Source organism: Silurus aristotelis (assembly GCF_946808225.1).
Source record: "Silurus aristotelis genome assembly, chromosome: 18".
Classification (NCBI taxonomy): domain Eukaryota; kingdom Metazoa; phylum Chordata; class Actinopteri; order Siluriformes; family Siluridae; genus Silurus; species Silurus aristotelis.
This window is the reverse complement of record NC_139591.1, coordinates 14094912-14118192: the sequence shown is the minus strand read 5'-3', so window position 1 is coordinate 14118192 and position 23281 is coordinate 14094912. Positions and strand designations below refer to the sequence as shown.

Here is a 23281-nt window from a genome sequence, read left to right as displayed (position 1 = left end):
GGAATTTAACGTTTGCTTTTCATCTATGTCACTTTAGGGCCAGTTTCTCCCCCAGTTCCTCTACCCAGGAAGAAAAAACCTCAGCCCAGACCTCGAGCCATACTTGCCGCAATTGCCCTCGCGCCTCATCTAGCGCCCGTACCTCGCCCCCGCAGTAGGCACTTCGAGGTAAGAGTCAATATCTGCTTCAACACATTCCTCGGTCACTACACACTACTAAATACTCGGGTGGAGCCTGCAATGAGCAGATAAATGTAAATGCGCATTTACATTACTTTTGCATTCACCAATGATTTAATTACATAATTATCCACACAAACAAAACCGAACAAACTTTTTTTTTATTTTATTTTTTTTTATTAAAGCTCTTTATTAAAGGCATATGTTCTACAATATATTATTCAACATATTTATATTTGAATATTTCTATATCTGTTAATAAACAAGGCTCCTGTTGACCCATACAAAGTAACCAACATTGAGTGTGAGTGTGAGTGTGAGTGTGAGTGTGAGTGTGAGTGTGAGTGTGAGTGTGAGTGTGTGTGAGTGAGTGAATGTGTCACAAACAAAGTACTGTACCAAATTCTTAGGCCACCATTAGATTTGTTGGTGCAGCAATAGTAAAATTACCATTATTTCCCATTATGCAGTTTTTAAAAAACGAAACATAAAAAGCTTCCATAGGCTAAAGTGGTATTTATCAATAGCATGTATAGCATTCTCATAACCCTAAATAGAATGGAACCTTATTGTCATTGCTTTCAGTTGTATTTGGCCTTTATTTTTTTCAAAATTATTGCTGCAAAAAAAAATATATATATATATATTATACTCAAAATATAATTCATTGTATTTGGTATTTTGTTCTGCTTTTTTTCAATAAAGATTCCAAGGCAAAAGCATACAAACACTATTTCTCGATGTCTGTGCAATTAAAAACAAGAGCAAGGTGATTTAAACACATGGTTAATGTTGTTGCATGCCATTTTCAACACTACATGTTGCTTCTTGCATGAGCTCAGATGATTTTTAAACCATGTAAAACTAATTATACACACATTTTAAAAAAGAACCCAGACATCGGTTTGTTATAAGCTGGTCCATATTAAAACACCTTTAGTGGCTAATGGCAAAACACAAATCATCTTTAACATCTGTGTTGTATAGGCAACGCCGTTTGATAACCACCAGCAGGAGAACAGCGATGTGATGACACTTCTGGCTCAGGAGGTGGATGAGGAGTGGGCAAATGAGAAAAGGAAGAAGAGGAGCAACACCATTCGGTGGTTCAAAGAAACGCAAGCCCGCAAAGTAGCCAAAAATGGCAGTTTTCCTTGCTGGTTCCATGGCTTGATCCCTCGAAGGTTTGTTTATTTAGAACACAGTAAAGTTTGGGCATTTTAGAGTTATTACCTTTCTGCTGTTTTTCAGACCATGCATGATGGTTGTGACTTCACATCCTTTTTTAATTTTATTTTTTATTTTTTTTAGACAAGCTGAGGATCTGTTGATTGACAAGCCTCTTGGCTGCTTTTTAATTCGAGTGGGACAAAGTCGAGAAGGATATACCCTTACATACAGGTGAAACTTTTTAGACTAAAATCATTCTTAAATTTATCACAGTCCACCCAAGCTGCTCACTGCTTCTGTACTGCCACAAAATCAAATTTCTCTGGCATCAGATCCTTGAGCCAATAAAACATTGTCATGTCAAGCACCAATTATGCACCAATAAAACATTGTCATGTCATACCCAGTGATTCTTAGGGAAAACACAAATAAGCATGACAATATTTTTGTGTGATTAATAATAGTGAAGCAGCCAGTTTATTTAACTGCTGTTCTCTTTAGTTTTCATTTCTTTTTGCAAAACAGGCCATATTACTGCCTGCATCTCCTCAATCCTTCCTTCGACACCTTGTTTCAGAAGAGTGCAGAGAGGTTTTAGACTGCTTGCTCAATTATTTTGATGAGAAAGCAAAGATTTTGGGGGGGATTGGGTGCACATACAGTAGTGAGCAATCTGTAAATACACGAGTAGGCTTGTAGGATGCACACGACTACATCCACAAAACTGCTAAAAGTCATGAAGTGTGGGCAATAAAGCCACTCTGATTTTAATTATTTTTTTTTTTTTTTATGTAATATAAAATGACTGTTTCCTAACGCGGATGATTCTGAAATGCAGGGGAGCTGACCGGCTTCGGCACTATATGATTGAGATGCAGAGTAATGGGAAGTATGTGATCCTGGGTGAGGACAGAGTGCATGCTTCTCTGCTCGATTTGGTTCAATATCATACACAAGTGGGTATCAAGCCCTTTATGGAGCTCCTTACTGAGCCATGCGGACAGGTGAGTTACACTTTAACACATCAAAAATTTTTATAAGGTGACATTATGACCTTGTTCTCGGTTCCAAGTTTGGCAATTATTGGTTGAAATTGTATGGGATTTTATAGCCTTCATTCCTAAGCTGGCAATTGATTGGCCTCACCATTCACCTTCTTCAGAGTACATAATTACTATAAAATACAACAATGAAAATTTGAACTCAAGATTGAGGTTATTGGGGGGGATGGGGTGTTTTTGTTTTAAGTGCCTGGCGTTACACCTGCTACCAGTTTTATTTAGCTAAAAATATGAAAGTTACTGGAAGTACGGATCATAAGTAAAACATGTATATATTTATATATTATATACAATTGACATTTACTGACTATAAGCATGTCAGTTATAAACCAACAGTTACCATAATTTTGGCTAACTACCTATCATGCTATTTAGCTGCATTCAGTAAAGAATTCTGAGTACTGAATTCTAAGTTTTCTTAAACATATAAACAATGTTGCCCATTTACACTTATCGAGCCCATCTCTTAATTAAAAAGGCCAAATCTCAACCTTTAACCTACTGATCTGCTGCTGACAATTGGTGAGTGTCATTGTGTGTGTGTGTGTGTGTGTGTGTGTGTGTGTGTGTGTGTGTGTGTGTGTGTGTATATATATACACACACACATACATACATATGTTTACAGGTACATCTCAATAAATTTGAATATCTTCAAAAAGTTTATTTATTTTAGTAATTCAATACAAAAAGTGAAACTCGTATATTATATAGATTCATCACACAGACTGATATATTTTAAGTGTTTATTTCTTTTAATTTTGATGATTTCGGCTTACAGCTAATGAAAACCCAAAATTCAGTATCTCAGAAAATTAGAATATTGGGAAAAGTTCAATATTAGAGATTCGTGGTGTCACACTCTTATCAGCTAATAAAATCAAAGGTTTCCTAAGCCTTTAAATGGTGTCTTAGACGATCATTGACACCCTGCACATGGAGGGTAAGACATAAAGGGTCATCTTAAAAAGAAGCTGCTGTTCACAGAGTGCTGTATCCAGGCACATTATGGGGAGGCACATGTACTGTGTTTTCAGGTCCAAATTCAGCACAGCCATCTACCAGGAAATTTTAGAGCACTTCATGCTTCCCTCTGCTGACCAGCTTTATGGAGATGCTGATTTCATTTTCCAGCAGGATTTGGGACCTGCCCACACTGGCAACAGCACCAAAAGTTGTTTAAATGTCCATGGTGTTGGTGTGCTTGACTCACCAGACCTGAACCCCATATATTGAGTACATATAAAGTTAAAAAACATACTTTCCAGAAGGCCAACAATTTACTGAAACTTTTTTTTTATCCATTCTTATAAACTATTCCAATTTTTTTAAATAGTGAACTGGTTTTTGTTAATTGTGCGCCAAAATCATCACATTTCAAAGTAATAAACACTTTAATTACACCAGTCTGTGTGTGATAAATCTATATAACATACAAGTTTCACTTTTTGTATTGAAATGTATAATTGTGTGATAAAAAAGACATATGTAGAATGCATATTAATATTAGTAAGTAAACTAAAAACAAAATAAAAACAAAAAACAGGAGATTATTAATTATGTTGATTTAACGGTGCAGACAATGTTATAACACTCTCTGTCTGTCCATCTCGGTCTAAAACAGACATGCGACCATGACCCAGACTACGAAGAGCTGAAGACGTTGCTGGGGCCTGGTTTGCCTGACAGCAGCAAAACACATTGCAGAGAAAACGACCACAAAGATATGGACCATGTGCATGTCGAAATGCAGAGGATCTTTCAGCCTCCAGGCAAAAACCCGGAACTAGAAGCTTCTAAAGCCCCTGTCCTGAGGCGTGTGTCAGACAGATACAGACATGTGGAGGCAACTGGGTTAGAGCAGAAAGGAGACGAGGATTCAGGGGAAGGAAAAGCTTTTCCCCGCCTCTACCCTTCTATTCGCTTAGCCATGAGGGAGATCCAGCAGATCCAACAGGTCTTAATGCACTTCCACCCTCCACTCATACTCATAACATAACCAAAACATAAGTACTGTGAAGTGTAAAAAAAATACAAAAGATTAAAAACAGCAGCGTTGCAAATACAGTGGTGTGAAAGTGTTTGCCCCTCTTATTGGTTTCTTTTTTTTGTCACACTTTGTTTCAGATCATCAAACTAATTTAAATATTAGTAAAAAAGATAACAAGTGAAAACATGCAGTTTTTAAATGAAGGTTTATATTATTGAGGGAAAACAAAATCCAAAACTACATGGCCCTGTGTGAAAAAGTGTTTGCCCCCTAAAACTAATAACTGGTTGGGCTACTCTTAGCAGCAACAACTGCAATCAAGCGTTCGCGATAAGTCTTACAAGGAGTCTGTTACAGTGCTGTGGAGGAATTTTGCTCCACTTGTCTATGCAGAATTGTTGTAATTCAGCCACATTGGAGGGTTTTCGAACATAACCCGCCTTTTTAAGGTCATGCCACAGCATCTCAATAGGATTCAGGTCAGGACTTTGACTAGGCCACTCCAAAGTCTTAATTTTGTTTTTCTTCAGCCATTTAGAGGTGGACTTGCTGGTGTGTTTTGGATTATTGTCCTGCTGCAGAACCCAAGTTTGCTTCAGCTTGAGGTCACGAACAGATGGCCGGACATTCTCTTTCAGGATTTTTTGGTTAATGGCTGAATTTATGGTTCCATTTATCACAGCAAGTCTTCCAGGTCCTGAAGCAGCAAAACAGCCTCAGACCATCATACCACCACCACCACCATATTTTACTGTTGGTATGATGTTCTTTTTTTGAAATGCGGTATTACTTTTACACCAGACGTAACGGGACACAAACCTTCCAAAAAGTTCAACTTTTGTCTTGTCAGTCCACAGAGTATTTTTCCAAAAGTCTTGGGGATCATCAAGATGTTTTCTGGCAAAATTGAGATGAGCCTTTATGTTCTTTTTGCTCAGAAGCGGTTTTCATCTTGGAACTCTTTTTGCACAGTCTCTTTCTTATTGTGGAGTCATGAACACTGACCTTAACTGAGTCAAGTGAGGCCTGCAGTTGTTTGGATGTTGTTGTGAGCTCTTTTGTGACCTCTTGGATGAGTCTTCACTGTGCTCTTGGGGTAATTTTGGTCGGCCGGCCACTCCTGGGAAGGTTCTCCACTGTTCCCTGTTTTTGCCATTTGTGAATAATGGCTCTCACTGTGGTTCTCTGGAGTCCCAAAGCTTTAGAAATTACTTTATAACCTTTTCCCACACTGATTGATCTCTATTACTTACTTTCTCATTTGTTTCTGAATTTCTTTGGGTCTTGGTATGACGTCTAGCTTTTGAGGATCTTTTGGTCTATTTCACTTTGTCAGGCAGGTCCTATTTAAGAGATTTTTAAATGTGAACAGGTGTGGCAGTAATCAGGCCTGGGTGTGGCGAGAGAAATTGAACTCAGGTGTGATAAACCACAATTTTAACAGGGGGCAAACACCTTTTCACACAGGGCCATGTAGTTTTGGATTTTGTTTTCCCTTAATAATAAAAACATTAATTTAAAAACTGCATGTTGTGTTCACTTGTCATCTTTTACTAAAAATTCAATTAGTTTGATGATCTGAAACATGTAAGTGTGACAAACATGCAAAAAAATAAGAAATCAGGAAGGGGGCAAACACTTTCACATCACTGTACGTGCATGAGAAAGAAATGATTAAGAAAAGCAAGAGCACAACTTCAGTTTTGTTTAAAATCAAATGACTGCAAGTTGTTTACAATACCTTAACTCTTTCTATCAGCGCTATCATGGTAAGATTACTGAGACAAGTTTTCTTTTTAAACGCCAAAACCAGATGATAATTTTTGACAAAAGAATACTTGTAAAATACTTTGGGTGTAAAACAGATTAGCTGACATTAACTTATATTTGCCAGAATAGTTAAGGTGAATGATGTGACAAAAATTTCTTATTCTCTGGGGTGTTTCTACAATATAAAAATAGAGTATATGGTCATCCCTCTAACTGTGTACAGTAGTATATTCTGCCATTGAATAGGTTTTTAATACAATTATTAAAAAGGGAACAAACAAAATGAGAGAAAACAAGTTACACTTGCAACTTTAGGCTCTTGTGTACCTCTAACAAAAAGCAGGACCTGCGTTAACCGTTTGCGTGTTAAAGCGGATGCACCTAGAAATATCTATGTGCCAGTAAAGCCTCGAGGAACAGAAATAAATTGCTGTGTTCTTCCGAGGTTAATATTCATCTTGTACAGACAAGTAAAAAGTATTATTACTGGTGACTTTTTAGTACCTATGAGAACTTCCAATTTCCTCAAATGTAAAGTGGGTGGTGCTAAACTTTGGTGTACCTTACACAAGTTTTTACCAATAACTGACATGAGCTGCTGTGATGGTTCTTATTAGGGTATTTCTAGAAAATTGGTTTACCAAGGGGATTTAGTGTAGTGGAGACATTTATTTTTTCCCGTATTCACAACCAATATAATCACACACTTAACGTATAAAAAAATCCATTCATGATTCATGAAATGCCAAACAGCCATTCAGAACACTGCACATCTGTTGTGACTAAGAAAAGGAGGGTTTTTTCTCTTGTTCAGACATGCTACTCTGTGTCAGTAAAGGTTCTGCCTTTATTAGTAGTTACAGAGCACCTTTTAGTAGGGCGTAAAGCCATTGGGTGGTCTCTGTATAAACTTGTTCAATTTCTTTCTTGCATGCACAGCAGATCTCAGCCAACCAACCACAAAACTCCCAAAACCACTGGACACCCTGGGGAAAGAAAGGTAAATGCTCAACAGATTATTCCTAAAATGGGCTTGTGTGTACAGGTCTATCTTTTATAATAACATGTTTTCCTGTATTCCAGATCCCTAAAGGAAGGATGGATAAAAACATAGGGGCTTTTTTTTTTTTTGCTGCTACTTACATCAGAATGTGAACGGCTGAAAGAAAGGAGGGGAGGTTTTTATGTGAATGGGACTTGAACTTAAACAAATGGAGGCAAACATTTAGACTTTTGTTACATGGGGCTGTTTGGGTTTAGTTTCTTTATTACTTTTAAATTATGTATTGATCGCATAGGGCACTTAATAAACACTGTCTGATTTTGCAGACTTTCATCACTTGTGGCAGTAGTAATAAATCTAAAAAGAGTCTAAGTGTGCTTTTACAAGCCCAGTGTTTAAAAAAAAAAAAAAAAAAAAAAAAAAAAAGTTAATTTTTAAAAAAAGGCAGCTGTTTGAATTTGGTGCACTGACCTACTGGAGGTTATTTATCAAATTTAAAATAACCACCACAGAGGTATAGCTCTTACATGTTACAATGAATACAACATTAGCTGATAAACTGAGAACAGATAGCAGAGTATGATGCATGATCTATTTTGAATATATGTGCCAAAGAAGACCAAAAATATATATTTTCCCTTTAATCTAATTTATCAACCTACAAAATTCAAGTGAGAATTACAAAAGGTGTATTAAAAATAATAATGAATTATTTTGCAGTGACCTGGTTGTGTGTGTGTGTGTGTGTGTGTGTGTTTGTGTGTGCACACAGCTCAACTAATACTTTTTTTAAAAGCACATTTTGGTTCATAATGATTTGGGAAATTTCTTCCACTCTTCCAGAAAACAATTCTCCAGATCTAGATTGTGACTTAAGTCATTCCACAGGTTTTCAGTAGGATTTATTTCCATATTCCATTCAAAAATGTTGATCTTTATCATCTTCCTGATTACTTTGTTTAATTCGGTCACTCTCATTGTTGAAAAATGAAAGAGGCATACACATTTTGTGATTCCAAGATTCCCTCTCACCTGATTAGAGAACCAAGTCCATCTGAAACGAAGCAACCAAATAGGAGGATTCTGCCACCACCGTGCTTCAGTACGGTGCCAAATGTGTCAACATTTTACCGTAGTCTCATCAGACTAGAACACATTTTGCCACAGGGTTTTTGAAGATTTAGGCAGGTTTGGTGACCTTTTTTTTTTTTATTGTTTTATTTGTTTTGTCTTGTTCTGTCTAGCCATCTCTCCTCATAGCCCAGGCAAGTAAAGAATATGAGATCTTGTTACTTGCCAGGAATTTCAGGCAGCTATTCCTGTCCTGCTCATCTCACTTTGGTGTCCCATTTTCTCCATTTGCTGTTGATGGTCTTTTTAAAATCTTTTCTGCTGAATAAATAATTAACCACTCTACAGTAGATGCTTTGGAAGCACCATGGCCTCTGCAGTCAGATGAAACAAGCATGATGTCGAGAAAAGCCTACAGAAACAACTGATCTTTAAATGTATAGTTGTGATTGGTTAACCAGGTTACTGTAAGGTTACTGTAATAACAAGAATTTTTAATCCCTTTAGTACAAATTTCTTTTTAACTATATAACTATTTAAATGTGCACAATTATAATCAGTTTATTTATTTAAGCCAATACATTTAACTTCTACACAAGAATAACATTTTTAATAAATATTATAATTATTATATACATTTTGGTATTTATGATCAGTAAGTCAAGCTAGTAAACACTTTATCATGATTAGTGTGAAGAACAGATTAAATAAAGTGCACAGCAATACACTGATTGGGTAATTAGGAAAAATAATGTACTCAGGATGATGCACTTCTCTCAATATTCAGCATTTCTCATCCTACATAATTGTTTTTGTTGGTTCTGTGCATCACATTAGTCACCTTTACTGGTTGTTGTGAGCACTTTGGACTCCTTTTTTGCAATTTGTTTGATGCATGCCAAGGAACATTACCTTGATGAATAATATTTTATAGAGACTTAGGATTACCTAAAAGAATTATAAGAATTACCATGATCGAGTAATAAATCTGTTCTCTCGTCACTGTCGTTCTCCTTGTTCAACCATTCAACCACCTTCGAATTCCAGGTGCCATTCCGTCATGCTGTATTGCAAAAGCTCGAGTAGGTAAAAAAAGGTGCTGAGTCAAGTGAAGACATTCATTATCCAAAGTTGCAGTCTCTGTGAAATTGATGCTCTTGTGTAAGTTTTAATGTGACTCTGAATTACAAGACTATAAAGCACTCTGGGTACAAGTTATAAAACTAAATCCTCTCTGATTGTAGACTGCATATGAATAGGAACTTGTGTGCACCATTATGGCAAAAGAAACAACTGAAATAATTTAATCCATCCATTTTCTGAGATGTAACTGAGCTGCAGTGTTTTAACTGCTGGTGCATCAGTAAGCCAATAAAATATAAATAAATAATTATTTTGCGACTTGTGAAGGAAAACCGTTATATAAATTCCATATTTTTTAATTATGATAAAAGTATTTCAGCATCTCTATGGTTATTAGAAAGTTTATTTGTTTTAAATGTGTTAATAATTGCAATAAGATTTTACAGTCTGTTATGAGTTTTGTTGCTAATTTATGAGGTGAGAATACATGCTGGTGAAAAGTTTTAAGGCTAAATTTGTGAATTACAGCACTATAAATATTTTATCTTTAAGCAGGTAAACAATGAAATACGCAGGAAATGTTTACCTTTCTCTGTCCCTGTTTATCATATTTCACGAAACGAAGTTACAGATGTGATACACTAATCATATTCAATAAACACAACTTTGCCTAAAGGTGTTGTTTCTCTTTATTTTTTTCCTAATCATAACTTTTTTATTAAATGTGCACAATCATTATCTGGGGTTCAGTCCTAATCCTTCATCTTGCTGTATGCCTATTGTCTACTATACAGGCACTAAAATGTAGCAGTCAGTGAATGAAACAAAACCTTTTTAAATACCAAAGATGCCTAAACTTTTCTTAAACACTTCTGGATAGTTAACATAATGTAATATATATATATATATATATATATATATATATATATATATATATATATATATATATATATATATATATATATATATATATATATATGTGATGTAAATCAACTCCATATGACTTAACATAACATAAAAATTGTCTTGTTGCTATAAAATAAAAATTAAAACGTCTACACATCACTGCTAAAATGGCAGGTTATGGTTGATTAAGAAAAAGCCCACAGGGGGGGATATACAGTGCATTCTGAAAATATTCAGACCCCCTTCACCTTTTCCCGGTTTATGTTGCAGTCTGATACTACATTTATTCAAATGTATTTGTTTTATTTCTTATTAATCTGCACTCAGTACCCTGTAATGACCAAGTGAAAACAGACTTCTATAAATGTCTAAAAGTTCAGATGTATTCTGACCCTTTCTCAGTATTAGTTAAAGCATTTTTGACAGCAATTACAGCCTTGAGTGTTTTGGGGTATGACGCAACAAGCTTTGCACACCTGGATTGGGCATTTTGTGCAATTCTTCTTTCCAAATGGGGAAATATATATTATCTTATTAAAAAGATTTAAAAATAAAACAAAGCTTTTAGTGGCTTTTGCACAGTTCTCTCTCTCTCTCTCTCTCTCTCTCTCTCTCTCGCTCTCTATCTATACATCCATGTCCAAGCTTGAGACATTTTTTTATTAAGATACAAACAGATAACACAGAAATTATGTGCAGAAAATGTAAAATTCAGGTGAAAGTCATTATTTAGTGAGACCTCCCTTTGCATTAAGCACATATTGAACTCTTTTAGGAAGACGGTCCTGAAGACTCCGAAGTAATCATCTTATATATTACACCAGGCTTTTTTCAGCACTTCTAATATTAGCTGACTTTGTCTTTTTTTTATATATATTTAATTATTAGAAACATTATATTAGAAACATTTTGGTATTTATGTTCAGTATGTCAAACTTATACACACTTTACCATGATCATTGTGAAGAATTGATTAAATAAAGTGCACAGCAATACACTGATTGGATAAATAGAAAGAATAATGTACTACACATGATGGTGCACTGCTCTGAATATTCAGCATTAAACGTCAAACTTGGCTACAAACACTTGACGCCCACTTTAAGAGGCGTGTCTGGCATATAACAGCTGGGGAAACATGACAGGATCACAGAGCTATACCCATAGTAAAGAGTGAAGATTGCATCAGAGTTTATACCTATGGAAATGGATTTCAAAATTCTTCTGCTCTTTCTGTGCATGACCTTTGTTTCTGTCCAAGGTAAATCATTAAAACTACTAGACAAATACATTGTGTAAAATATTATTCTATGAATTAAGTTTGCTGGTTGTTGTGAGCACTCTGAACTTGGACAAATAGAAGTTTATTGTTATTTAACCACCTGTGAATTTCAGGTTTCATTCCACGATGCTGTGTTAAAACAGCTCCAGTGAATCCACGGCTGCTGAAGCGAGTGGAGAAATTCTCAATACAAAATCGCAGTCTCTGTGATATTGAAGCCCTTGTGTAAGTTTTAATGTGATTCTGAATTACAAGACTATGAAGCTCTGTGTGTGCATATGATAAAATCAAAACCTCTCTGATTACAGACTGCACGTGAATGGGAAGACTTTGTGCGCACCATTACGGCAAAAGAAACATCTGCAAAAGATCAACCCCAAACAGTCAATTGTCTGAGATGTAACTGAGCTCCTGTGTTTTCACTGCCGATGACTCAGTAAGCCATAAAAATTCATTCTGATTTGCTATTGTCAAGAAAAATGGTTCTAAAAATTCATTTATTTCAATTATTAAAAAATATATATATATAAGATTTTATTATCAGTAAAATTATTCAAGTGAAAGACCACTGGTGTTATTAAAAAGGTTTATCATAAATGTGTTTTAAATATGTTTATAATTACATTGTGAATAGGAAGAAAATGACTCAGGGTAATGTATGATTGTAACCTGTTAGGCTAAACACCTGCAAGTGAACAGTAATTATTGAGAGTTTGCCACAAAGCCTTTATTTCATTTTATGAAATATGTTTTAAGGACAAGTTTGTGAAATAAAGCACTAAAAAATGTTTTCTTTTAAGCAGCTTAACAGTGAAATACACAGGGCATTTTTACATAATTTCTCCAAAGAAAAGTAAAGTGAACTATGATTCACTAATCATGTTCAATAAACAGCTTTTTCTTAAAGACACTTTGTTTCTCTTTATTTCCTCGATTCATAACTTTTTTAAGAAATGTATAGTAGTATGTATAGTGTATAGTTTTTGACTTCTCTGGGGTTTAATCTCATCATTAATCTTGCTGTATGCTTCCAGTGGACTGTACATGTTATAAAATGTAGCAGTCTGGGAACAGAACAAAAATACCTTTACTCATTTCTTACACTTAATTTACAATTAAAAGCAATTTACACTACAAAGGGAAGAACAGTATAAAATGTCTGAGCGGAATTTGTCCTGGGTTCTTTGAGACTGGGACTTTTTCATTACGATCATCATTGTAGTCATCATTTTTCTTGCAATAGTCAACATAATATGAAAAAATATATGATGCAAATCAACTCCATATGATTTGAGACCATTACTGTTATTTAAAAATCGATCACTATCCATATCAGTGTTGCTATAAAATGGATATAAATAGTCTAGACTTTTAAAATGGCAGGTTTTGGTAGTTTTAAAAAAAATGTTACCACGTAAGACGCATCTACAGTCTTACTGAATACTGAAGTGGAATATTTTTGCACTAAACAGTAAGGAAATATTGGTAGTTTGATAATTAGCTCTTACCCCTAAAAAGACTAGGCAGTGAAATAAAATTTGAAAGGAGGAGGTAGAATTTATGCTTGATATTTTATAATTTATTATATATTGCATTCTTGGGTTTCTGGCTCAAGAAGACTTGTGTTCCTTCAATGTGCAGAGGATGTTGCTAAATGAGACTCAAGGTGTATGAAAGAACACATATGGAATTATGTCATAAACAAAAACTTGTTAAATAACTCAGAATATGTTTTGTATTTTAGATTATCCAAAGTAGCTATATTCAGTGTTGATTGGATCTTGACAAACAAATAGCATTTTCTCATTAGATTTACGAGGTAATTACCTGGAATGGTTTTCAATTCACGTGTGCCTTGTCAAGGGTTACTTTGTGACATTTCTTGCCTTTTTGATGCGCTTTAGACCATCAGTTGTCTTGTGCAGAGGAAAGGGGAAACCGCCAGTTTATCTTTTCTACATTTAACCAGGACATGCCAATTAGAACAAAAAATCTCAAATTTGGACCAAAGAGACAGCTTGTCCATTTCTTGTGCTTCTTGGCCCAAGCAAAGTCACTTCTACTTGTTGTTCTTCCAAAGTAATGATCTCTTTGCCACAATTCGACAATGAAGGCCTAACTCATGTAGTCTTCTCCTAATTGTATTTAAATTGTACACTTTTTAATTGTACTCTGTGTGTGTGTGTGTGTGTGTGTGTGTGTGTGTGTGTGTGTGTGTGTGTGTGTGTGTGTGTGTGTGTGTGTGTGTGTGTTTATATGCACAAAAAGGTTGCTATATTTTGTTTGTTAAAAATAGAATTGTTATCTTTATTTACGGGTAGTATTTCTAGACATGGACAATCTATTTATTTCTCAATATGAATGAATGGGTACTAAAATTACCTGTGTGTGTACTTTACTTCCCCCTACTGATCCTGTAAAGAATTACAACGATAACACAACGTCTCATAATTACAAAAAAAGAAATACAGCGTCTCAGAAGATTTACGGTGTCTTGCTTTTTCTAATCCAATAATTAACAGAACGCTACTAGATTATTAGCCTATTATTAGATTATTTTCTGCAACACATTATGTACTACAATGGCGTTTTAGTAGCACATGAAAAAATTATTTCAGTGGCAAAGAAAAGCAAAGAAAAGCATTACAGTCCCTGACTTGTGTCTAATGTAAGTTATGCACAAAATCTTAATATAATGCCATTTATGCTAATAATAGAAATGCAGACTTAAGACTCAAGACAGCGAAAGCAAACATTGAACAATTCTGGGATTTTCCACAGTGAACTTGGCTATAACGGTTTCACTCTGACCAACCAATCAGAGGACGTATTTTGGGCCAGCTAGCTGTTCCTGTGAGGCGAATTTGAAATCTGATTGGTTAAAGAAACAGAGCTAATTCTTAAAAAAACTATGGTAAAAGAGCCTGCAGTATTAAATTTGAAGGCCCTAGGCAGATTAGATTGACATGGCAGCACATAGAGGCAGAAATCTGATTGGACAAAAAATATAACATCCACATACACGTACTGGAAACAGTGCAGCCAAGAGAAAGTCTATAAAATTAAGAGAATAAACTTGTGAATAAATTAATACAATTTCATAGAACAAATATTAGAATTTAGGTTGTAAATGTAGGTCAGTGCTTCTGATAGTGTTTAGGCCAGCAGAGAAGGCTTTGCCAGCCCTGACCACCCGCCACTGTTTATATATATATATATATATATATATATATATATATATATATATATATATATATATATATATATATATATATATATATATATATATATATATATTAGGACTGTCAATCGATTGAAATATTTAATCGTGATATATTGGACTATTGTCATAAGTTAACTCACAATCGCAATTTTACTGCACATTTTTATCAGTTCTAAATGTACCTTAAATTAATACTTTTTAAGTTTTTAATAGTCTAATCAACATGGGCATAAACAAATATGGATGCTTCATGCAAATATTTAGTATGTTTGTTATTAGTGTAATCATGCAAAGCATGAAGACAAAATATTCTTGTAAATGTTTTAAAGTAATTATTTTCTTTAAAATTCGGTCAATTATCAGGACACCAAACGAAACATTTGATATGTTTCCACAAGGACAGTTTTAATTGGCGGATGTGCACCGTGGCGGATTTTGGTCTGGGGAATAGGGTTATAAATCTTTGATCTATTACCACAGTGGATATATATTTTATATATATATATATATATATATATATATATATATATATATATATATATATATATATATATATATATATATATATATATATATATATATATATATATATATAAAATTATTTGACAAAAAAGCAAAGAAAAACGACATGATCTAACAGTTGAATATAGTTCATTAGCAAATTAGCAAAAAAAAGTGAATTTATTCCAGTCAAATTGGTTTGTTGTGCTGCCCTCTGCTGGTATCTCTAGCCATTAAGCACGCAAAGTGGAAACAGGCTGCTGAATGAGGATAGGTTCTGAGTAGAAAGAAATAGAGTCTGGTTCCTCTCACTGTTTCTTCAACATACCATCTCAGGAAGCTTTTCCTTGCCGCTGTTGCTGCTGGATTGCTCATTAAGCATAAACTTACATGGGTGAATTAAACAGAAAAAAAAATTAAAATTCATATTTGTAATATGTTTATTTCTGTAAAGCCAATTCTAAAAGCATTATACAAATAAATGACAAATTGTATTGAAGGTCATGCACAGGTAATTGCTATGTTATTGATAGTTACACTATACACATTTATTTTCAGCTATTCTTCGTTCATTATTCTTCATACAAATTATACCATATGAAAAAAAAGAATATGAATACAACTTCTGAAAGAGTGACCTTGCAGCACACTATAACTACCCTTTAAATATATAATCACATAAAATAATCAGTATATCATCTGAATGTTGAATATGAGGGCACTAAATGAATGAATACAAATTCAAAGTATCACATGTACATAAGTATTCACAGCCTTTTCCATGACACTCAAAATTGAGCTCAGGTGCATCCGGTTTCTACTGATCATCCTTCAGCTGTTTCTACAACTTGATTGGAGTCCAGCTGTGGTAAATTCAGTTAAATGGACATGATTTGGAAAGCCACACACCAGTCTACAATAAGGTCCCGCAGTTTCTTTGTGAAGAGAGGAGAACCTTCCAAAATAACAACCATCTCTGCAGCACTCCACCAATCAGACCTGTATGGTAGAGTGGCCAGACTGAAGCCATTCCTCAGTAAAAGGCACATGACAGCCCGTATAGTGTTTGCCAAAAAGGCACTCTGGACCTCAGACTGGGGCCACGGTTCATCTTCCAACAGGACAATATCCCTAAACACACAGCCCAAGATACTAAAGGAGTGGCTGCAGGACGACACTGTGATTCTTGCCAGAGCCCAAGGGGATATTATGTTTAGGGATATTGTCCTGTTGGAAGATGAACCGTGGCCCCAGTCTCCTTCAGATCTCTGGAGAGATCTGAAAATGGCTGTGCCCTGATGCTTCCCATTTAACCTGTTGGAGCTTGAGAGGTTCTGCAAAGAAGAATGGAAGAAACGGCTCAAAAATAGTTGCCAGGATTGTAGCATCATAATCAAAAAGACTCGAGGCTGTAATTGGTGCCAAAGGTGCTTCAACAAAATATTGAGCAAAGGATTTGAATATTTATGTACAAGTAATTTTTTCCGTTGTTTATTTAAAAAAAAAAAATATTTCCATGTTGTCATTAATGGGTATTGTTTGTAGAATTATGAGGAAAATAATGAATTTAATCCATTTTGGAATAAGGCTGTAACATAAAATGTGGAAAAATTGAAGTGCTATGAATGCTTTCCAGATGCTCTGTATATAACATTTATGTTAATATTTATGTTAAACTCATAATAAAGCTTTATTCTAACATTTTATATTAATTTGCATGTAGAGAAACAAAAAACATTTCAATATGAGGGTAATGTTTTATTAAAAAGGCAATTTAACATCACAGAAATGTACTACCAGAAAGGCCAAACCGGGTCACAGCATGTATACGTTATTTTCACAGCAAAGAGTTGGCATTAAATAAAATCACTACTTTATTTCTTTAAAAAAAATTTATATTCCATTAAGTACAGAATGTCCAGTCTAGCTAAAGACAAATGGACACGGTCACACAAGCTCTAGATTAGTCACACAAGTGCAGTATAGAACCGAATACTGACCAATAATTATTTTATTAACAGTAATACGCTTGAGTTCCAGTTACACTCGCATTGAATTTAAGAAAATTAAACAGATAAAATAAATCAGCCAATAATGTGATGTGCATTTCTTTATTGAAATATAACACTGTTTTATGGCACTATTTTGCCACTTATCGTTTAATGGCGAAAGATTAAACTTCTGGTAAGATTACAGAAAATGTTCACCAAACTTAAAAAAAAATATATAATATCTAGGTTGATTTTTTTTTTTTTTTTAAAGGAACAAGGTGAGACAGGCCCTTTACTTTAACTAATGCTTGGAAAATCCCAAATGGCTTTATAAAGTCTTAGAGAACACTTTGTTTGGGACGACACACACTGCACCACACATTAAGAGTTGCTAGAAAAGACAGTACAATATCACTAACTGAATGTCAACTCCAGCTACGTGTTACAGACTGCATCAACTTTATAATCATTAAAATGTAATATAGTATGTCATGAGTACACACCTGCTAACATCTCAGACCGCACACGGACAACAGACTATGTACTGAGTGCCAGATAGAATGCACCACAACAGTTAGAAATTAAACTGATTGTCACTTATGTAATTTTGTAAGATATAAATGATAAGAAATCCATTTTGTGTGGATAACTAAAGCTAAAGAGAAGCTGCACAATATTTATATATTATGTAAAGAATAAAAACATCACAGGCTGAAGCAACTTTTATCCCGAAGCAGATTATTTTCCAATAACGGTGCATTCTGGAGGGTTTTATTCCTTTTTTACTACAGTAATTTGGCCATCAGACAATTCTCGTGTATTAAATAATAACACTTTATACTTTTTAATGTGCTTATAAATACAAATGACTTCCTGTTATTACTTACACTATATAGCAGCAATAAACATTTCACAGGATTGCTTTTCTTCTCTCTTTAAGTAAAAATTTACAAACTGCAAAATCCTTTCCCATGTCACAAAGCTTGTTTTTTTCTGTCCATGCACAATGAACAATGCTTAATCAAGCTCCACCTTACAGAAAACTGCCCACCATATTAACACTTTTTTTAAATTGCTTATATGGTGCATCCACCATACAAACCAATGGCTATGTTTTTTTAAATAAAACCAATAATGCAGTCACTGTATATAAACCTCACAGCCAAAACTTATTTTAGATCTGCTTTTTATAGAAAGTCCTTTTGATCAGAATGGAGAATTAAACAACTTCTTATGATGCCAGGATCTCACTACTGGTTACATTTAAAATTTTTATTATGCAATTGAAATCAAACTTCCAAAAGAGCTTCTGTTTTAGGGCAGGAGGTTTCACCTGAAAAAAAAAAAAAAATTGTATAATGTACACAATTCGTAATTTTATTAGCAATGATATTTATTTTTTTTGTTCGGGCGTGTATGGCATGCCGTATCTTCATCGCCCCAAAGAGTTTCTTCACCAACAGGATTATGTGTGCCATGCTTTGTAATAATTACAGCAGGAATGATGTGGTTTTGCATGACCATCTTCAGAATGTGCCTGAAACACTGAAAGGAATAGCTTAGATGACACAAAAACGTATAAAGACCCAGATGGAGCCGATCGTCTACTAAAGGATATTGTGTAGCTAAAACAGTAGAAGAATCCCTTTCTTTCTTATTACAAAGTTTTTCTCAGACAAAAATCTCTTCAAGAAAGTCACACATTGCTTTAACACTCAACTGAATTATAATTGAATGTGTGCGTATTATACAAAGGTTTCCAGATCCTGTGTAATCAATACTGATTCGTATTCTGGTTGATCCAAAAACAAATAACAGACCTGCCAACATTTAACATCTCTTTTTTCTGCACTAAAACATGGAATGATTTAATCAGCATGTGAATCTGAAACAACGGAAAATTGCGACAAGTGTGTAATTGTCACTCACTGGAAGCCACGCTCACTAATGTCAAATATGATCAACTATATCATATTAGACATCTTTTTTCCTATAGATCTGTCTCAACTCAACACGTTTTCCTTCTCAAGGCTCTTTGTTTTCTGCACTAGCTTTCTATCAACTGTTTCTAACCACTTTCTTCACTTGAATATGAATAGTGATATATTCAGATGGAAAAAGTAGACAGGGGCTAAGCTTCTCTTAAGCTTTTCCTCTCTAAATGAAAAGCAAACTTGTGATCGGCAACATCTGGGCTAAAGAAATAACTTCACCTATTTGTTTGGCTAAGCTAATCCTTTTAGAATGTGCTCATAATTCATTCAAGTACTTTACCAAACATGGTATGTCCATGTCATCAAATACAGTAATGATACACTAAGAATTCCAACTATGATGACATGTATATATAATTGTACACCATGAAAAACCAGCAATAGACATACAGTAATGACCGTGGGATTCCAGGCAAAAGCTGTGCGTTCTGCGGTTTAATTACAGCGTTCATATCTGCCAGTCATTCTCTTTCCTATGCCTCCAAAGCCTCCAAGAAATCTGCAATGCTCTCCACCACATAATCAGGGACAAAGTCCTTCTTCTCTGGCTCACCACTGTCCTTGTATACCTGTGCTTGCTCAAAGGTCGAGACACCTGTTAGCGTGAGCATTGTAGAAAGGCCACAGTTAATGCCGAAAACGATATCAGTTTCTAAGCGGTCGCCCACCATCAAAGAACACTCCGGTTCTAAATCGAACTGGCTGGCAATGCACTCAAACATGAAACGACTCGGCTTGCCGATCACTGTGGCCTTTCGGCTACTGGCTGTTTCCAGAGCTGCAGTGAGACTCCCAGAACCTGTAGATGCAAAAACAGAGTCAGTGTTAAAACAATAGGATGACATTTATTGAAACCACCCTTTTGTCCTTGCTGGGTGTCCTAAATGCCTTCCACAAAAGAGACAGCATTCATCACTACAGAGCTCTCACCAAGTCCACAATACACACCAGGTGTAGATTGTGCATAATGCACAACCGGGAGTTATTTAATACACAATACACATGCATCATGTCTAAAAATGTCACTATTGTTACAGCACCAAGTCTCTTGAACTTAACAATAAAAAAAAAAAATGCAGCTTGTCATGTTATACAGAAACCAAAATGCTCTGTTACAAAGTCTGACACTGGAGACTCCTTCATTACACACCTCCATGTGATAGAACACACTCAATTGTATAAAGGTTGTGCTTTATGGCCAGCACTTGTTTCAGCTGTTATTGCAAAAAGGTATCCACACTCTCTATTTTGGTTTCCTTTTAACACTGTTACTCTGTGTACTATTGTTTAATTTAAAATGTTCAATTGTTCACAGGCACAATTCTTTCTGGATTTTAGCATGAACCCAGGCATAAAAAAAATCTGTGTTTGTTGACCATGACATTGTTTCAGTCCACATATTTACCACAATAGGAGGCATGACACTGCAAAAGACTAGTGGAACTGTGCTGTCAGTGGATGCATGACATCAGATCGAATCAGAATCAATCGGTGAATAGCTGCATTAATACAATGAATATCTCCATCTCCATCTACTAAACACTCATCCTCCTGCTGCATTGCTTGTTATTAACTCTCTTCAAAGACCAACAGATTTTGTCTGGCTGAAAAAAATGATATGGCTGGGTAGGACACTTACCACTACTACTTCTCTTTCTGAACAGACTGACAGAAAGATGCAATGATGTCAATATACAAATGCCCATGCAGGATTTCTAACATATTACAATAATGCTAAAACAATGGCTCAAACTATTCTGTACAATATTTTATAATACAGGGTTATTTCAAACCCATAAAAGCTTGATTTAAAGCAACGTGTAAGATATATTTGACTGTTTATTACATGAAATAGTCTGTAGATAGTCAAACCTACATACGTAAAGGTTTTTGTAACAGACTGGAGGCTGGTGAGTTAAATGAAATAGAAAAAGACAGGTGGGAAATGATTTTTTATAAAGAAATGCATGTCAGTTGATGGAAAGATCATGAGACAAATGAGCAGAAATATGGTCCATCACCACAAGGGAAATGTAGGTGGTCATTTGTGCCTACAAGTGGATCCTGATATCAGTGATATTTTTAAACATGAAATGTAAGTATAATTGGGGGAAATGCAATAATGTTGTTGTAGCCTGTAATAGAGCTGTGTATTAACTGTGTGTTGGGTCAATCACATTATGGCGCCCAATAGCAGCAGGACCTTTTCTATATAATACCATTGTTTAACATAAGACTTAAAGTGTCCATTAGAAGTGCACAGGATTTTACTGCAGAAGCAGTCTAGGTGTTGTCAGTCTGTATTGAATGAAATGTTGGTGCTGGTATAGGATTGGTAACAGCTGCAGCGTTGCTAACAGCTGGCAGCATGAACACTTGTTACCTGGAGTGATCCTTCCTCCACGGAGAGGGTGCCAGGGGTCGGGATCAGTGGCCAAGAACAGACATTCGGAGTCCCGCAAGTAGCAGCAGGCTTTAGCCAACTTCATGAAGCTAAATTGCTCGTCGTATCCCACGAGCACAGCACGCACGTCTGGGTCCAGTGCGCAGTTGGAAATGTTGACATCCGGTCCATCATCTTCCTCCTCGACCACGGCGATACCGGCGTCGCGCAGTTCCTCATGCACGCCCGGGCAGCCGATTGCAAACACCTTGCCGCTGAAGGTGACCACATCGCGCAGGTACGCGGCCGAGCAGTACGCCGAGCTGAAGATCTCCTGCTCGCCGATGTCGGCGAATCCGAGCCGCGCGAACTTCTGCACGTAGCTCTGCCTCGGCCTGGTGCAGTTATTGGTGACGAAGAACACCCGCTTCCCGTGCTGCTTCAGCGCGCGCACCACCTCGGGCGCTCCCGCCACCGCCGTCTCCCCGTTCCAGATCACGCCGTCGCAGTCGAACAGCACGTTGTGCTTGGACTCGAGCAGCTCGTGCAGCTGAGTGCCGCGAATCTTCTGACAGCCTCCGCTCGCCGTCGCGCTCGCCATCCTGAACGATGCTTTCAGTAACGAGCTTGCGCGCGATCTTATGATTGCGGCCCCGGAATCGATTGCGTCGTTCGTCCTAATCCGTCGCCCGTTAAACAACCACCGCGAGACTGCAGGTTAAAACAAACCCGGGAAAAACCCACCCTGTATCCTAAATATCCACACATTCATCAAACGTTATCTTCATTACTCCTGCGGTACAGAGTCTCGCGCTGGGGGGAGTGGCGTGGCTCCACGGCGCCTCCAATCAGATTCTTGCTGACGTTGACCACGCCCATATGTCTGGTGTTGACCAATAACACGCAGGAAGATCCACTGACAGTGTGATCAATTACCGCGGTTTCGCCACACGGCCTTTTTAAATGGCGCAAAAACGAACTCAAATAAACAGCTTTAGATGATCATGACTCACAATCTCACACTCGGATATTTTATTTTTAGTATTCTATGGGTTTTTGGTTTTTCTAATAAATATAATAGTATTAATTTGTTAGTATTAAATGCATAATATATGCACCATCTACAGTATACTCATATCAACTGGATCCACGTGCAGTTAGTGTTATATCATGTAAACGAGGCTTTGTCTGATTTAAATATGCACACATTTATTCAATTTTACGAATTTGATAAAGACAGAAATCTTTTAAAATGCTTTAAACAATTGTTTTTTAAAATACTTTTGTAGAGAGAGTCGGAAACAATGCGATGCATTTTAACACAAGTTTAAAATCGAATGTTTTTTTGTTTTGTTTTGTGATCAATACTTTGGTATGCATGCATACATTCGCATTCTGATTCAGATCCTGCATTATGGTGGGTTGAGTCAAAACAATTTTATATTAATTATTAAATCAATAATTAAACCATAGTATAATAGTGATAATATGCAAGTTATTGCGTTTAATTATGCGTGTCACACCCGCCCCCTGGTCCGTGGAAATATTGTCTCGTGAAAATGAATGTAAGACTGTTTCGAAAACATATACACTGGTTCGAGCTGGAAAAAAATACAACTCCGAGAATCAAAATAACCATTAAACATTGATGTTAGTTTGAGGAACCCTGTGTGAT

General features: G+C 35.8%; 2 protein-coding genes and 1 long non-coding RNA gene across 4 annotated transcripts in view; 1 reads left to right on the top strand and 2 right to left on the bottom strand.

Moving 5' to 3' along the window:
- The window catches only part of LOC310741514, a 128920-nt gene extending 121817 nt beyond the window's left edge, over window positions 1-7103 (bottom strand). The window contains exon 1 of the long non-coding RNA XR_014537979.1: window positions 5910-7103. This is a non-coding gene — a long non-coding RNA (uncharacterized lncRNA). The remainder of the gene's footprint in view (window positions 1-5909) is intronic.
- LOC310741503 (myosin-IIIa) overlaps window positions 1-12420 on the top strand; it is a 39110-nt gene extending 26690 nt beyond the window's left edge. The window contains exons 24-31 of one of the 2 annotated variants that reach the window (XM_083569410.1): window positions 38-168; window positions 1168-1364; window positions 1492-1581; window positions 2189-2354; window positions 4034-4366; window positions 7109-7169; window positions 7253-9404; window positions 11823-12420. In XM_083569410.1, the coding sequence (XP_083425536.1) occupies window positions 38-168; window positions 1168-1364; window positions 1492-1581; window positions 2189-2354; window positions 4034-4366; window positions 7109-7169; window positions 7253-7260 (986 nt within the window). In that variant the 3' untranslated portion in view covers window positions 7261-9404; window positions 11823-12420. Of the gene's footprint in view, window positions 1-37; window positions 169-1167; window positions 1365-1491; window positions 1582-2188; window positions 2355-4033; window positions 4367-7108; window positions 7170-7252; window positions 9405-11822 lie in introns of those variants that run through there. The other variant, XM_083569411.1, reaches the window with a different exon arrangement.
- Window positions 12421-16983: 4563 nt separating this feature from the next.
- Window positions 16984-23152, bottom strand: pdxp (pyridoxal (pyridoxine, vitamin B6) phosphatase). The gene is made up of 2 exons (XM_083569418.1): window positions 21607-23152; window positions 16984-20022 (listed from the first exon to the last, which is right to left on the bottom strand). Exons 1-2 carry the CDS (start codon window positions 22205-22207, stop codon window positions 19697-19699), a joined length of 927 nt encoding a protein of 308 aa, XP_083425544.1. The 5' UTR covers window positions 22208-23152; the 3' UTR covers window positions 16984-19696.
- Between the last annotated feature and the right edge of the window lie 129 nt (window positions 23153-23281).